The 18,690-nt window shown below is 38.1% G+C and overlaps 1 protein-coding gene across 3 annotated transcripts in view; it reads right to left on the bottom strand.

The window, feature by feature from the left end:
- The window catches only part of KLHL2 (kelch like family member 2), a 107,844-nt gene that overhangs the window by 6,236 nt on the left and 82,918 nt on the right, over positions 1-18,690 (bottom strand). For all 3 annotated transcript variants that reach the window (XM_046656721.1, XM_046656720.1, XM_046656722.1), the window contains 6 exons: positions 17,977-18,086; positions 14,031-14,147; positions 12,410-12,559; positions 7,228-7,345; positions 2,293-2,490; positions 1,756-1,857 (listed from right to left, as the gene is read on the bottom strand). In XM_046656721.1, coding sequence (XP_046512677.1) covers positions 1,756-1,857; positions 2,293-2,490; positions 7,228-7,345; positions 12,410-12,559; positions 14,031-14,147; positions 17,977-18,086 — 795 coding nt within the window. The remainder of the gene's footprint in view (positions 1-1,755; positions 1,858-2,292; positions 2,491-7,227; positions 7,346-12,409; positions 12,560-14,030; positions 14,148-17,976; positions 18,087-18,690) is intronic.

Genomic DNA, 18,690 nt, shown 5'->3' with positions numbered 1-18,690 from the left:
TTCTATTTTCTTCTATGGTAGCAGAGTTTCCCTTTCAAGTGTTATTGATTTTTACGAACTGTTAAGATCTTGCCTAATGGTGACAGATGGTGTTATCAAATCACATTAGAAGATCTGCAGGGCATATACAATGATATTAAGTTAACATTTACATCAAGAACCTGACAGATAGAACAGAAAATACACTCTTTATATCTTTGGGTAATACTGTTTGGCAAGTGAACAATATCCTGGAAAACAGAATTAAATATCAAGTTATGTTAGTAAATTGAAAAAGAAAAGTTAAATCAAGAATTAGTACCAACACACAATGGAATATTATTTGGCAATAAAAAGAAATGAAATACTAGTAAATGCTACAGCATGGATGAACCTTGAAAATATTATGCTAAGTCAAAGAAGCCAATCACAAAGGACCACATACTGGATGATTTCATTAATAGGAAATGCCCAGAGGTGGAAAATTTAAATAGAGACACAAACTAGAGTAGTGGTTGCTGAGGGCTAGGGAGGATGGGGTGACAGCTAAAAGGGAATAGGGCTGCTCCTTGGGGTAATAAAAATGTTCTAAAGTGAACTGTGGTGATGGATGTTCATTGAATTGTACACTTCAAATGGATGAAATGTATGTTATATGAATTATATCTCAATAAAGCTGTTTATAAAAAAGTTAGTGCAGAGAATTATATGCACAGTGGTAGAGGGGTGGGAACTCCCCCAATTTTCCCAAACAAATGAAAAAAAACCACACCAAAAAATAAAACTTATAGCTTTTCTTAGGCTCTGTTGGGGGACGAAGTAGGCTAAAATAAGTAACTGTGGCAACTCATCTCTTAAATGTTAAACAGCCCTTCTCCAGATATAACATCTTGCATATATGCCATGTGATTTGTTCCTGAAACAACTGTATTAAGATCAGATAACAGTTTTATACAGGTTACAGAGAGAGAGAGAAAGAGAAAGGAGGAAAGGACAGAGGGGAAAAAAGGAGGGGGAGGGGAGAGGGACAGGGTGGGAGAGCGAGGGCCTTATATAGGTTACTTTATACAGACAAGCTAATTTTAAAAAGAGGATAATTAAAATTTCACAGTAACTACTACTTCCCCTTTTTATTTTATTTTTTTTTTTTAAAGATTTTATTTTTTCCTTTTTCTCCCCAAAGCCCCCCGGTACATAGTTGTGTATTCTTCGTTGTGGGTTCTTCTAGCTGTGGCATGTGGGACGCTGCCTCAGCGTGGTCTGATGAGCAGTGCCATGTCCGCGCCCAGGATTCGAACTAACGAAACACTGGGCCGCCTGCAGCGGAGCGCGCGAACTTAACCACTCGGCCACGGGGCCAGCCCCACTACTTCCCCTTTTTAAATAATCATTTGCTTGTCTATTTAGCAAACTGGGGGCCGGGCCCGTGACTGAGTGGTTAAGTTTGTGCGCTGCGCTTCCAAACCGCTTCGGTTTGCCGATTCAGATCCCCGGTGCGTACATGGCACTGCTCATCAGGCCACGCTGAGGTGGCGTCCCACATGCCACAACTAGAAAGACCTACAACTAAAATATACAACTATGTACTGGGGGGACTTGGGGAGAAAAAGCAGAAAAAAAAAAAGACTGGCAACAGTTGTTAGCTCAGGTGCCAATCTTTATTAAAAAACAAAACAAAACAAACCTGGTGTCTAGATTACTGGAAGAACCGCTCCTAACAATCAAGAAGCTGTAGGTACCTGGAAACGTTGACCTGAAAGAACTGTCAGCACCTACCTCCAACAACGCCGACACCCACACTGCTCCTCCTCGTGTTCATTGGAGCCACGTGAAACCACTCATTAGACTTTATGTTATATGCTTCCACAGATGATAAACCTGTAATAAAGCACAATGCTCTTCATTTCTCCCTCCAGAAAAAATTTAGGTAACTGTTCTTTTATATATATATTATTAGGGAAAAATACTTCAGGTATGTTAAATTGGGCTAAAATTAAGAGGAAATGATGGAATGTAAACATATCAATTACATGATAAACAGAAATAGGTTCTTTGCCAGAGGGCTCCTGCCCAAGCTACTGACATTTATTAGCTTTTTAAACTTGGTAAGATGTCTGATACTGATGCATAAGAAAGAAATGTACTTAGCACTCTTACATAATATAAAGGAATTCTTGATGGAATTTTTTAACTTACCTTTATAATTCCTGTTAAAACACTCAAATACTTCCTCATTTTGCCACAATTTGCTCCATAAATGTCACTGCTATGTTAATTCTAACAGCAATGTAGAAAAGACGAAAGGGAAATTACCTGTACTCCCATCAAAGCCTCCTACAGCATATAACAATCCGTTTAATACAGCAGCCCCCAAAGTGCTTCTCCGGTCTCGCATGTTAGCAACACTGGTCCACTGATCCTTCACGGGGTCATAGGAATCTACCGTGCGGACTCTTAAGGAGCCATTAAAGCCACCAACAGCAAAAACAAGCCCAGCCATGTAGACCATTCCTGCAAAAAATAAAGCAGGTGATGAATATGCGACCAAACTACCACCATCTAAAGACTGCTTTCCTATATGTCTATAGCTATTGTCAGAATATGTTACTCTTAGGAGAATCCTGACTGAATAGGTCTTAAGAAATGCTATGCATTAGCAAGAATATATAACAACTACATTGTCCTCCTTTCTAAGATTATTAAAAAATGCAACAGAGGCTGGCCTGGAGGTATAGTGGTTAAGTTCACATGCTCTGCTTTGGTGGCCCAGGGTTCACAGGTTCAGATCCCAGGTGTGGACCTACACAGTGCTCATCAAGCCATGCTGTGGCAGCATCCCACACAGAGGATGACTGGCACAGATGTTAGCTCAGGGACAATCTTCCTCAAGCAAAAAGAGGAATATTGGCAACAGATGTTAGCTCAGGGCCAATCTTCCTCACCAAAATAAAAATGCAAGGGCATAGGCTGAGGTACTACTTTGACTCTTGGTTTTTTCAAACACTTATTTACAGACTTGAATAATAAGCCAATATTTTTTAACTACTTGAACCTGTATACATCTCCTGTGGCTTTCAATTTTGGATCTTCTACTCCATAGGTTTATACTTAATTTGCATAATGTGCTCCCAGTTGATCACGTTAGTGGGCTAACCCAGGGGTTGGTAAATTATAGCTGGCAAGCTATTTGTATAGAATCCATGAGCTAAGAATGGTCTTTACATTTTTAAACGGTTGAAAAACAATCAAAAGGAAAAGAATATTTCGTGACACATAAAAAAATTACATGAAATTCAAATTTCAGCATCCATAAATAAAGTTTTGTTGGAACAGGGGCCCCCCATTCATTTATGTAGTGTCCATGGCTGCTTTCGCACCATAGTGGTACTTGAGTAGTTGTGACAGAGACCATATGACCCACAAGGCTTAAAATACTTACTCTCTTGCCCTTTAAGAAAAAGTGTGCTGACCCCAAGAGATATGTTAGGGAATCCCTGGACAGAGAAACTGGATTGCTAGACTCTGGGTTTCAAACACCTTTCCACTTTTCTCAGCTTTTTGACGCTGTTGTCCTGATCTGAGAAGCTCCTCTCGCCATCCACTCTGCTTTCTTCAAGCCTCAAGCCCCAGTGAGAGTTGCACACTCTCTAGGAGGTGTTCCCTGAACAGCTTCAGCCCGAGGGGATTACCTCCAGATCCTGAACCCCTGTAGTAAATAACATCTATTTTAAGGTTCATAAATCTCACGTAGTCTAGTCTGCAATATCATTGCTTTAAACTGTTCAAATTCTTGGTTGTTCTTAAATTCTGTAATGTTTATGTCACTGCCCCAGCTTGAGGGCAAGGCACTGTGCCTCTCAGTTCTCTGAATCCCAGGAGGGAGAACAGCAACCCCCAGCTCAAGTGTTTGACTAGCGCAGCGTTTCACATGACGTCACCAGGCGAGGAGTGCACCACTGCCCTCTATTGTCTCACCCTCTGATGCCTTATTCCCTCAGCCCCCAAAATACATATAGCTGTGCAGTCCTTCATATGGCATCAAGACTCTTTACAGTTCCAGTGAAGCTGCCCGTGCTGGCAGCTCCCCGTCAGGGAAAGGAATGACTTTTCAGTCCCTGGTTCAATCAGGAAATGAATACTCAAGCTACGAGCTAGTAAATCCAGCGTGTCTGAGGACAGTCAAGAGCAATGGACAATTTAAGTAGGCAGAGAACTAGCAAATGATTAAGGGTAACCATTAGATTTCCTGAGCACCCCTGACAGCAGGAAATGTGGTAGATTTCTTGGTAGGGCCTGGGGGCCAGTGAGCAGTGACAGAGTAGGAAGCATATTTCAGCATGAAAATGTCCTGTATCCAAAATCATAAGTAACACTGGGGAATGCTCACTGGGAATTTGGGTCATTACAATGTTCATTTTCTTTTCTTTACAAACAAAACAAAAATCCATTATCTTGTAGTGACAGTATATTATGCTTACCAAGTATTAGGGTATTTCAGGAGACAAGGAAGGAAAAAAAAAATGAATCAATCTATGATCAATGATCAGTCTATGAGGTGAGTTTGCCCCACTCTGGGTGGAGATGGGATTGAACTAAAAGAACTGATAAGTTACAGGGAAGTTATCAGTAACTGATAAGTTACAGGGAACCAAAGCACCCGGAAGTCTGAGTAGTTTGCCTAAGATTACACAGTTAAAGGGCATCAGCTCCAATCTGAAGGGGTGGGGGATGAGGGCACAATGCAGGTAAAATTCACTCACGAACAGTATACTCTGGAATGGACCCAGTCTAGTGACTTATGGTGCAATGTAAAGGAAACTACTAGGGATCAGATACGAATTAAAAAACCAGCTATAAATATCATGGAAGATTTCATTTCTAACAATAACAATAAAGATAAAATACCTAAGAATAAACTTGCCAAGACACATACAGAACCATACAAAGAAAATGTTAAAAATCTACTGAAGGACAGAAAATAAGACATGAGTCCCACCTCTAGTCCTATAACTAGTCCCATCACGTATGAAAACATATTATAAGCGCAGTAATTAAAACTGTTCTGTTTGATGCATGAGGCAAGACAAATCAATGGAACAGAAAACAAAACTTGAATAAAACCAGGTGAACACAGAAACTTAGTATATGATAAAGGCAGCATTTCAAATGAGTGGAGACAGGTAGATTAGTTGATAAAAGATGTTGGGACAACTGGCTAGTCATTAAAAAAACAAAACCCCGTTTTACTTCTCATATCAAAAGAAAGTCCAAATGTTTTTGATACGAATATAAAAAATAAAACTGTACAAGGACTAGAAAAATTCATATTTTTAAAACGCAATTTTGTTATAGGGGTGAGACCTGGCAGACTCCACCCTAATCAAGTGATCAAGGTTAACATAACCAGAAATAATCATAATAGCCTCAATCTAATCATAAGAAAACACCAAACCTCAAATTCAGAAACATTCTTCAAAATACCTGACCAAGTACTCTTCAAAAGAATCAAGGGCATGAAAGACAAGGAAAGACAAAGGAACTGTCACAGATCAAAAGAGGCTAACAAAATATGACAACAAAATGCAATGTGAGACCCTGAAACAGAATAAAGACATTAACGGAAAAACTGGTAAAATATGCATGAAATCTGTAATTTAGTTAATGGTAATACACTAATTCTAATTTTTTTTTTCCTTTTTTCTCCCAAAGCCCCCCAGGTACATAGTTGTGTATTTTTAGTTGTGGGTCCTTCTAGTTGTGGCATGTGGGATACCACCTCAGCATGGCTTGATGAGCAGTGCCATGTCCATGCCCAGGATCTGAACTGGCGAAACCCTGGGCCACGGAAGCAGAGCACGCAAACTTAACCACTTGGCCCGCCGGCCCCAAATTTCTTAGTTTTGATAATTGTAGCACAGTTATGTAGGACGTTAATCTTAGGGAAAGAATATATCAGAACTCGTACTATCTTTGCAACTCTTCTGTAAGTGAAACATTATTTCAACATAAAAACTTTTTAAAAAACATACGTATGGGCATACACACATACAAATAATTTTGGAGTAAGGCTTTTCTACATAAGAAACAAATTCTTAAGTCAAAAAATAAAATTCTGATATACAGAACTTCATAAAAAGGTAAAATTTTCACATGGCAAAAATAACACAAGTAAAATCAAAAGATAAAAGATTAATACAAATAAATATTCACACCACATTATGACAGACAAAAAGGCTACTTTCCTTAACATATATCTATCAAATCAATAAAACACTGTAATAAAAAATGGCAAAAATCAGGAAGCAACAATTCAGAAAGATGTCTGACTTTCTTCATAATAAAAGAAGTACAAAAGTAAGATGAGATAACACTTTTCACCTACCAGATTGGCAAAACCCAATCTGGTTACAAAGTGCTGTCGGGAATGTACGGAAACTGGTACCTTCATATTTTACTGTTAGTGAAAGTAATAACTGGTGTATCCCCTTAGGATACCCATTGAATCAATAATTCTAGTTCCAGACTTTCATCTCACTAAAATATATTAGCATCTGTACACAATGGTGTATGTACAAGAAATTCATTGTAGCATTGTTTAAAACATAATATTAAAAACTAGTTAAAATTATACTACATTCAGACCTCCCCCAAAAATATCAGACAGCTCTTAAAAAATGAAGTAACTCTATGCTGATATGTAACAATCTCCAAGATGTATTGTTACGGCACTACTGTGATAGAAATGTTCCATTGCACGTAGAACTCATTTTGCTAAGGGAGCTATGAATTATGGATTCAAGTTTGAGTCCCAGGTAGAATCCTCAGAGTCTGCACCTGCCTTTTCTGATTGCAAATAAGGTCTGTTTCAACAAATGTTTGTAAAACGGATGCCTGGAAGAAGGCAACTTCAGCTTATAGCTAAGTCAGGACTCTCCTAGAAGTAAAGGTCCCAACTTAAAGAGTTCTTTCTCAACACTTCTGCAAAGGTAACAAAGAAAATATCCAGCAAATCGCTAGCTACTCCACCTTCTACTAGAGAATCCGAAAGATACCTAAAGATGAAGACAGAGTAGGTAGCCCCATCAATGTCTTGTGAGTTTATGAGGTTCCTGAATCATTATTTAACCACATAGCTATTTTAATCAAAGCTTTTCCAATAAAGATTCTTCTATCTAATAAAATAAGACCTGAGAGAGAAGCTCCCAATGATCCAGCAACAAGCAACTGACAATACAGCATCATGCTTACCTGCTCTGCATCTCCTGGAAGGCAATTCTGCTACTTGGTGCCAACGCTCCTCTTTAAAGTCATAGCATTCCACACTTCGGATAGCCTTCGGTGCCTGGCCTCCAACCACCACCATCAACTGGAAGGGCAGAAATGTAAGCACTTGAACAAACAACTATTGCACAGTCAGGGATTTAAAATGTGTTACAAAGACATTGATGTGAAGAGTGTTAGGATGAAGATGGGAGGGTGAATTGGGGAAACAACCACCTAATCAACATTTAATAAACATCAACAAAGGGGGCACATGTTAGAACTACAATTCTATTATCTAGCACATTTAGTCCAAAATAAGGATTTCAGAAACTAAAATAAGTTTCTGATCCTTCAAGCAAAAGCAGTATTTAAGCCAAAAAACAGCAAGCAGTCAGCACTGGCAAGGCTGCAGTATGTCAAGGGCTTGCTATAAACTGGATCCTGGCTCTGTAATGACCAGGGACTGGATCTCCACAATCTAGGAGAGCAGATAGAAGTGAAATTTATGTTAGTGGGGAGGTGAGGTGAAAAGGACAGAAAGGTATTAAAAGAACGATGGAAGAAGAGGAAAAAAAATCCTATTGAAAAAGGAGGAGTAATTGAATTGCAGTTCACAAGAAAGCACAGATTCCTGGATCTCAAGTAAAGAGACCTCCCTTGATGCCCCACAAATAAAACAACCTAATAGGACAGATAATGGAGATACTAGAAATCATAATGAATAAATGCACAATAGTCTAGTGTGGAGAATAAATGAGGTCTACAAATTTCTTCAACTCAACTCAATCTGACAATTATTTACTAAGTGTCTATCATCTATATTTATCCAGAACTGTGCTACGTGTTACACATAAGAAATATAAGACAAGGTCTCTACCCCCCAAGAGCTTATAGATCTCACTAAAGAGAAAAGACTCGTGAAGTAATTCAAGAACAATACACAATTACATATGACCAAAAAGCTATATGATTAGTGTAGACATTAACTGCTACTGCTGATCAGAAAATGGAACGTTGCCGTAATTTAGTGAAAGCTCCCTGGAGGGGGTGGAACCTTGAGAGAGAGATGGAATTTAGCAGTCAATGTGTTTATCTTTTCCTGAGTACAAACAGGCAGTCTTTGGCGACAGTGAAAACACACTCATCAATCAGAAGAACATAAAAGTTAACAATGTCATGTATGGAAAATGGTAAAGAATGGCAAGGTCCTTGGGGAAAAGATGAGATGATGATAGAATAACAGGTGTTCAAAGGAAAGAAAAAATCAAAACAGAAGATGGAATGACTCACAAACAGAAAAAGGGGAGGTTTGCAACCTTGACTGAGTAATGACCTACCTGTACTTGGAACTATCGAAAGATGAGTACACACAAAGAAAGCATGATTGTGAATCAGAGCAAACCAAGTTTCCAACAAGAAGTCTATTTTAGTAATTTATTAACTGGAGAGTAGAAGTAACTTTAAAGGTCGTAAAAAGAAGACTGAACATAGACCGTTGATGATTTTATTTCAGATCTGCTATTCTTCTAGTGTTAAACGCAAATAAAGAAAAGGAAGAACAAACAAAGAAAATATGCAATACCCTCCTCTCCTATCACCAAAGGAAAACAAAGGGGCTGAGGGCAAGGTTGTAAACCCACAGAGGTGGAATAGACAGTAAGATCAACCCTGTATCTAGGGATTTATATAGGATCTATCTGTGTTTAAACTTCTAAACTCTGCTTGGCAGTTAGACAACACTTGAAAGGGCTTGCTTGGTTAACATCTCTGATGAAGATCAATTAAAAAAAAAAACTCTGAAGGGAATACTTTTCAAAAAACCGTCAAGAAACAAGACTGGTTTATTAGATTTCATGATTTCCATGCAATAGTTCACTTTTGCACATCAAAATGAGGATGGAGGGAAAACATGCCACTGAGCACAGAGAATGGTAGGAATAGCTGTCCTTTACTCACCCAAGAGAAGTAAAACAGGGTGAGGATTTGGGACTCCAGGAATCAGAGATAACGAGGACAAGAAAGAATGTTTGATGGGAAGACAAGGGATATTTGGATGAGATCGAGAGACTGTGCTATTATCGTGAAAAGAGGTGCTCTTGACTCTGACACCCCAGTTATTTGTAAAAGACACCTGACCTCATTTGAGAAACATCATTCTAATTATTATCATTCTAATGGAAAGGAACAGAAAACTGGGAAGACCTTTTGAATGGAAAAGTTAAATGTGACATATTTAAGGAAGGCAAAGGATAGGAGTTAAACTAATTCAAGTGACCATCCTGAAATGTAGGTCAACTAAACTTTGTTCTTTCCTTTTCTTCACTTTTAAAATATTAGTTAAAAAACTGCCTCCTGAAAAGTCAAGTTTTATAATTTTCCAATTGGAAATCTCAATAGATAGCCTGGGTAAAATATAGAAAAATATATACACAGAAATAATATGACAGCACTTGTAAAAATACAGATTCCAAAGAGAAAAAGAAGCTAACAATAGAGTACAGGAGCAAAATATACATGGCATTATGATGTCCAAATCCAAAAGCGCCTTGCACAATCCCAACTGTTTACTGAAGATGCAAAACTAATGTTTGAGTTATAAAAAGAATCATACATGCAAAGTGGTATGAGTCCACAGAATCAGAGCCTAATATAAAAAGTACTAAGTCACTGTCTTGGTAGAAATGGTATCAAAACCTTACAGTACTCTCCTCAGCACTACTACCACATTTTGTCTGATTTGACTTATCATTCCTTTGAAAAAACACATCATTACCATGAAATATGTAAGCATGAAAAATTTATCTTTGCCTCATTCTTGCCTACAGACCTAGAATTAATCTTGACTATAACCACTCTAAAATGACAAATAGTGCTGTTGAAAGAGCATCCAACACAAGCACCTTTTCAAAAATATGTGCAGATAGATAAACTTTGAGAAAGGATCATGCAAACACAAAGTCAAAGCAACAGTGTAGCTCACTGCGGTCTGCCATGTGTGCTGCCTCTCCTCCCTAGCCTCCTAGATAGAGCAGAAGAAAGAACCTTCATGGATCAGCATGCACATCACAAAAGAAAGGCTAAAGAATTTAGAAATCCACAACTTAAGAAAGTTGGAAGGGCCATTCCAAAGCCACAATCAGAGAAGCCCAGAAACAATGTCAACTGAACAGATGATCACAACTCTACAAAAGCAAATAAAATACTTGACAGGATTTTACCAATAACTCCAAAGAAGGTTTTCAAAAGTGACACGTTTATTCCAGAAATTAGAAGAGAATTCGTTTTCACTCTAAAGGTCTCTGCAACAGAGCTAAAGATGCCAGAAGAGGGAATACACAGGTTAAGAAGAGATCTTTTACAAAGATGAAATGTCTAAAAAGTATTAAAGATAAAACTATCTAGAAGGAAGTTAGAAAGACTAGCATAAAAAGAAATGCAGTTTAAATGAGCTAAGACTATGAACCCTTTTTATAAATCTATTTTTTTGTAAAAACAAAAACCGACACCAAATAATATGGACAAATATGAAGTAATGAAGACTTATAAAGATGGCTACTTATAAAAGCAGGTAAAAGGGTATTTGGAAAATGTAAACATTTATAAAATCAGCAGACCCAGATGGCATGCATACTAAGGTGTTAAGGGAACTAGCTAATGTACTTACTGAGCCACTTACAATTATTTTTGAAAAATCTTGGAGAACTGAGGAGAGATCAGAAAATTTAAAAAAGGCAAATACCAATTTTCAAAACAGGATAGGAAGTGAATGCCTTGTAAATATCTTTTAAGTGATAATAATTCTCAATAAAAATTTAGAATATTTTGAGAAAAGCATTCGAACTTCTAGAAGCCAACAAAATGATGAGTAACACGCAGAGAGATGTTAAAAAAAATCATGCCAAATTTGAATCTGTCTGATCCTGAATCTCATTGGACATTATATGCCAAATTACTTATTTTTGGCTTAGATAATAAGCATAATCATGTGGACTGAAATTTTCTACTAATGGATAATGTCAGTGAGTGGGTATTTCTTATGAAGTGTCACCAGGAAGAGTGTTGAGGTCCATTCTAAATTAAAATATTTACTAATGATCTAGAAAAACAGGAGTAAATAGCACACTGGCAAAATCCACAGTTAGTTCTAAATTGAGAACTGTTGTTAACACTGGGCAAAACGGAAAAACAATACCAATATAGATTTGAAGCAATTAAAAATGTAGATTCCAAAAATAAAACTTGAAAAGACACTAAGTAAAAGCATTAAAATGAAAAAATTGAAAAGACATAATTTAACGGAAAGGATAGAGTAATAACTAAAGACGACATAAGAGAACAATGGATAACAGATTAATTCTTATTTCTTAATCCATCATTGCCCCAAACACACACAAGAGCTAAAAATAAATGAGCAAATAAAGGCATTTTATTATGGATCATTCTGATCAGACCATACACAAAATGGTGCTTAAAGTGTTGGTCTTTTAATACCATAAAGACGCAAATGGAGCAGAAAGGTACTACAAACAGAGGGACAGAAATGAGGGGTTATTCCGTAAGAAAAATTAAAATAAGTAAAACATGAATGGCTTCAACTAAAAAGTCAAAGATAGAAAATGAACTTTCACACAGGAAAATATGAACACTGGAGATCTGGGAAGACATATGGAAATCTACACTGAAATGGCTACAGACGATGTGTGGGTGAACCACCAAATAGTGTTCAACAGGGCAGAGGGAGGAACTGAACTGAACAAGCTCTTTACCATCCTTAGTTCTAATGTGTAATTCTGTGAAACTACTCAGTTTTCAGTTATTATCTAAACACGTAGCTCACACAGAAATCTTTCCATCTAGTCTGACTTTCTTTTCTACCATAACTAGAGCTAATAAAGCTCAGAAGGGACAAAAACCAGTTGCCTTCTGTTTCAGAAGAGTGACATCATGCAGTTTATAAAGATTAAACGAACCAAACAATCCCTACCCTCCAAAGACAAAATCAATACAGAAGTTAAATTACATACACTACAATGAATTCCTAGGCACATTTTCTGTTGCAGGGAAACTAAAACAATAAAGCACGGAAATTCATATGAGTAAAAATATTAACGGCCTCACTAAAGGCCTTTCAGATGAGGTAATAACAAGTATGAACAATAGATCCTACTTTGGGAAGGTTCATTGGTGTCCTCAGTCGGGTCCGGACACTCTTCATTAATACACGCTGCTCTGTTGGCAGCAAATGATACTTCATAGCTTCAATGAGGTAATCTTTGCAAGCACTGCTGTTCTTGACCAATGCTTCCTCTTCAACCCTCTGGAAGAAGAAACCAGACACACCCCATGAGGGGACAACTATTTCATTATAAAACTGACAAAGAAACAGAAGTAAAGAAGAGGCAAAAAAACAGTAACTATCCTCTTTCCGTCTGAAAGTTACAGAGGAAAGTTTGTAAATATCACTAAGAGAAAAACAAATGAAATCAAAAAATGCTCAAGTATCTGGTCTGCAGAGAAAAACATACAGAAGTAATAAAGAGAACTGCAATGAAAATTACATATGTCAATGTCAGCAATAGAATAATCCTTAGGCAATATTATATTCACCTATTTCTTATCTTTAAACATCAAGCCAAATAGTAAGAAAACCAAGAAAAAAATTTTAGATGATGAGTCCTTCAGGTGGGGCAGGCAATACTAATAAATTAAAGATCTTTTTCAAACACAAGGCGGCAAATATCCAGAAAAGGGACTCCAAATACCTTGCAAAAATGTGCCTACAGCACAAATAAGTCTTGTCCATGCTATCCCTGACCTCAAATGCAGGACAAGATTTTTCTGTTCATTTTCTTAACAGAAGAGTACCAAATATTACACAGATCACAACAAATAATGAGGCTTTGAAAAATCCTAAAATGCTCAAATCTAATCTCTTAATAAAGAAATGTTTCCTTAGATGGTTTCAATTATAAAAATGTTGAAATGGGGGTTGGCCTGGTGGCATAGTGGTTACGTTTGCGTGCTCCACTTCAACAGCCCAGGGTTTGTGGGTTCAGATCCCGGGCACAGACCTACACACTGCTCATCAAGTCATGCTGTGGCAGCATCTCATGTCCAAAACAGAGGAAGACTGGCACAGGCGTTAGCTCAGGGACAATCTTCCTCAAGGAAAAAGAGGAAGATTGGCAAGAGATACTCAGGGCCAACCTTCCTCAACATAAATAAATAAATATATTGAAATGTTCCTAGTAGGATGCTAATAATAAAAAAAGTAAATTTAAAATTGTTCAGAGACTAGTAAAGATCAATTAGTTCCTATTTATTTCAAATAACCTGGTTTCCATGAGCTTAGAAATAAAGATAGAAACCAAATGCATGCCACTGTGAAATTATGAAATAAAATGAAACAGTGTTTAGATGGGATGTCGAAATTCCATTTCTGCAGGGCAATCCAAAGAGTCTATGAAAATGAAAGCAAAGATGCAGAGCAGTGACGCAGAGCCCCAGGTGCATTTACTCACATGGACCTACATGACCACAAGTACCGCCTCGATAAGCTCTAGTACCTGCTTACCCAAATCAGAAAGAGGAGGAAGCAAATTTCTAAGAATGGCGAGTGGCCTGAGAGAGAGCAGCTGCCAAGGACTGTAGGTGCGTCTACCGCCCTCTGTCCTGCACCCCATGGATCTGTGTTTTGTAGCTCTCATCACTTCATACTGGGGATCCACATGCCTCCAGCCTAGTGACACAGTGCTCCATGCACTCATGTGTTCTGCATATGCTCTTACCTGAACTAAATATTCCCGAGGAAGCAAAGGTAACCGGACATGTTCCATTAGCCGAGCCATAAATTCTTGCCTTATATCCTTGTCATGGTTCACCCAAGCTATTACTGCTTCAAATACCTTACAGGAAATATGGGGAAATGAAAAATAAGTAATGAGTTATGCACCAAGGGATCTAAATAAAATATGATAAGACTATATTTCATACGCCACTCTTGCTAAGACACCTAAGTTTAACCCATGGCTCAAAGTTTTTCAAAATCTTGACTTGCGATGTACTTAAAAAGCCCTTCATGCTATTTTTTTTTTCTTTTTTCCCATCTGGTATTTGGTAAGTACTTTTCTCCCAGCTTTATTGAGATACAATTGACAGATAACATTGTGTAAGTTTAAGGTGTTGATTTGATATATTTACATATTGCAAAATGATTACCATCGTTATCTTTGGCTAACACCTCCATCAGGTCACATAATTACCCTTTCTTTTTTGTGGTGAGAACATTTAGGATATACTCTCTTAGCTACTTTCAAGTACACAATACAGTATTGTTAACTTGTACATGATCCCCAGAACTTACTTGTCTCACAACTGGAAGTTTGCACACTTTGACCAACATACCCCATTTCCCCCACCCCCCCAACCCCTTGTAACTACCACTCCACTCTGTTATTGTGAGTTTGGCTTATTTAGATTCCATATATAATTGATATTATACAGTATTTATCTTTCTTTGTCTGACATTTCACTTAGCATAATGTCCTTAAGCTCCATCTATGTTGTCACAAAGGGCAGTATTTCCTTCTTTTTCATGGTTGAGTAATATTCCATTGTATAAATATACCACATCTTTATCCATTCATTCATCCACTGACAGCCACTAGGTTGTTTCCAAATCTTGGCTGTTATGACTAATGCTGCAATGAACATGGGAGTACAGATATCTCTATGAGATCCTGTTTTCATTTCTTTAGATATATACCCAGAAGTGGGATTGCTGGATCATATGGTAGTTCTACTTTTAATTTCATAAGTACTTTTCATTTGGTATTTATTAAACATTTTACCAAGTACATTATCTAATCTTTTTGAACTTGAGTGGTAGCTGTGACAATCTGATGATATATGATCTAATTTACTCTTGATAACCCTTCCAAATCAAATGTGGTTCTACTTACCTAGATTTAAATATCAAGTCCATTTGGAATAAAGCACCCAAAATAATAAAACAAAGTGATATTCTGGGATGAAAATCATGTACCCTTACAAACAATTCATTCTTGGCTTTTTCTTTTGGTTTACAAGCGAATGCTGGATCATATGTTTCTAAATCAAGGGTCCATAGAATAAATTAACTCTTTTTTCACAATAGTAGAATATATTAAAATGTAATATTTTGAATTTTTTAAAAAACGAAATAATAAGGGCATTACAACTTACAATATGTACATATCTATCAGAAAGCTAATGTGAAGACTGTATTTGACTACATAATATCCTTCCAGACTCATGAATACATAACCCAATAATTTTTAAAGAATTTGCAGAAAATGTTTGATGATATGTAAATACATTATTGGAAGCAAAAAGTAGGTTATTCTGATGCAGGAATAGAGCAAGAAACTAAAAATAATCTACATTATAATTAACACGTCTCTTTAATTCATTCTGTCAACCAGTATTTGCCAACTACCTCTATGTGCCAGGTGCTAGAGATAAAAAGGATCCTGTCAACTCTATCTAATATTTTTCAGCTCTATCTTCTCTTGTCCCCTGCTTCTACCATCTTACATCAGCTCCTGTTGCTCACTGGGTGACTTCAACATCCTCCTATCTGACCCTCATCACACTTTTGGTCCATGCTACATACCACCGTGACTGCCAGTCTCCAAAGATGGTCCCCTAATTAACCACATCTGCCCGTATGCACACCTTCTGAAGTAACCTCCCACAGGGAATCTAAGCTGGCCCTGTGTAACCAACAGAATGTGGTGGATGTAGTGCTGTGTGACTTCTGAAGCTGGGTCATACAAAGCCTTTCAGCTTTCACTCTGGTCTCTTAAAATGTTCATTTGAGGGAAGCCAGATGTCATGTAAGAAGTCTTATTACTTGAGATCACCACGCTATGGAGAAACCCAAGCTAGCCACAGAGAGGAAGAGGAAAGGAGGATGGGGAAGAGGGAAGAGGGAGAAAGAGATACGAACCAAGACCCAGCCCAGGGGCCAGACAAGACAGTGAGTGAGCCATCTTGGATATTCCAGACACAGAAGACGCCATGTGCAGAAGGCCTGAAGCATCAGATACGTGGCTCCAGCAGAACCATACCAGCTATCTCCAGCCACTCCAGCTACCCTAGCTGAAGCCCCAAAGATTGTAGAGCAGAGACAAGCTGTCCCTATATGCCTGCAAGAATTCTGCCCCCAGAACTGTGAGCACAATAAAATGGTTATTATTTTATGTCACTACATTTTGGGGTGGCTTGTTAGGCAGGAGAAAACCAGAGTAGCCTTCACGACATTTCTAAAATGCAGATATTATCATGGCATTCTTCCACCATTTAAAATTCTTTAGAGGCTCTTTTATCATTAGGATAAAGTGAATTTTCTGTAATATGGCTGAGATATTTTATTATGTCATCTTCCTATCTTATCCCCTACCACTCAGCCAAACATATTCTAAACTCTAATCATACTGAACGAACTGAATGCTATTATTTTTTCACTGCTCTTTACATTTGTGTATTCTGTCCCTCTACCTGGAATGCCCTTCCCATTCCCACTCACCACTATTTCCCTGGCAAACTTCATACTCATTTTTAAAAACTTGGGTCACATATCTGAGCTGAGCTGAACTGAACTCCCATCCCCATCCCATCCCAGGAAAGATTAAACGCTCCTACAGTACCTTTAATAGCTTTCTGTCTTCATTTATTACAATCCCGCTGGTTGTCCTGCTAGTCTATGAGTAAAGAATTTTATTTTGTTAATCTTCTCATATCTAGGACTCCACGGCAGTGTCTGGTACATGGTAGGCACTCAATACATGTCTATTAAACATGAATAGTAATGCCTTCCTCTCTATATTTCAAGAGTGCTAAGATTGTATATCTCACAGCCACTTTTCATGTATTTTTTCATATGGTAGATATTAGTGTAAATGTGTCTTTTTACTCTTAGGTGGAATGAATATCCTTGGGGAATAGACTGGGAGTTTAAACAACTTTAAATGCAAAGCACACAAAGGAAAAACTCAAGTTTTACTTCCTCAAAATGCAGCGTGTTCACGAGCTTTTGTGCTCTGATTCCCATGGGCTACAAAACCTACCCAAAGGAAAACGCACTAAGAGAAGATTCTCCCTCCAACTACATGAAAAGGGTAGGTGGCTGACAAGGGCAACCCAAGATGTGGAGAGACAGAAGGCTACGACCAGCTGCAGCACTCACAGTGCTCTGGGAGGGAGGGAGGAAGCATTGGCAGGGGTGGGGTGTAAGCAGCAGGGGACCAACCTAAAAGAAGAGGACAATCAAGGATGTTCAGTCTGGAACCAGCTACACGTTGCCACCCTGGCTGACTTCTTTCAATTCACACGATGATGAAAATACTTTGGTTTGAAAAATATTGCATTGAGATTACAATTCTTATAGGCATCTAGCTGTGGGAAGAAACCCAGTTCCCAAAGGCACTTGTTTCAGACAGTTTAATGTGTATCAGCTCTTGCTGTGGGGATTAAGTACAAAACTCTATAACAATTTAGGGGACCTCCTAAGGAGTGAAAAAACAGTAAGTTACATAAACAATCAATAAGTCAACTAGCTGAGTTTCTTAACTTCCAGATCAAAGATCACTGCTTATCACTACACATATGGGGTCACAAAGTTACAAACCAAAGTGAAATAAAAAAGGAAAAATACAACATCACTATACACTGGGAAAAGAAAAATACACTTACCTTCTCTTCTGAGGAAATGGTAAGTTTGTCGCTTGAGATTAAGCTGCACACTTGTTCAATGCCGAGGTTGAGAAATTCTTCACTTAGTACGACATCTGCAAAATGTTGTTCTGTTTGGAGGTTAAAAAGAAAATCCATTAATACCAACTGCTGCCGAGACCAGCTAGGCAGCCAGCTGAAGGGGCGGACGGAATGAATATACAGAACACGTCTATATAATAGACACAACACACTCTATATTATTTAATGGGACAAGGGACCATCAGCCTCTAGGACTGAGGTGACATCCCTCTGATCGCCACGTATTTATTTGCAAGCCAAGAAGTACAAGCATAGCAGGAATTCATGCCAGCAGGAATATGCAAGTCAAAGCTCAGCAGTTCTAGTCTTCCCCCCTTCAATGTACCCTGGTCCTACACAAGGCCATTCTCTGAGGGAGTATCCTGGGAACAATCTGGCAAGTTATGTAGACGGCGTTCCGTTCCTGCAAGGGCCCAGCGTTTTTAAGCCCCTTGCCTTCATGTTTGATAAGATACTACCTTCCGGCCTTTGATTCCAAAGCACAAACAATCTAACACAGTAATTTATGAGAATCAGCAAGTTGCATATTTCTCAGTCACCCATTTTGTAATTTGTTCTTGCTAAGCTTAAAGTCTTGCAATAATGTTGCTATGCTCTCCTGCAACAACCAACATTCCATTATCATAGTTTCAA

Source organism: Equus quagga, chromosome 3 (genome assembly GCF_021613505.1).
Source record: "Equus quagga isolate Etosha38 chromosome 3, UCLA_HA_Equagga_1.0, whole genome shotgun sequence".
Lineage (NCBI taxonomy): Eukaryota > Metazoa > Chordata > Mammalia > Perissodactyla > Equidae > Equus > Equus quagga.
Note: the sequence above shows the minus strand (reverse complement) of the source record. Positions and strands in the feature narration are given on the sequence as shown.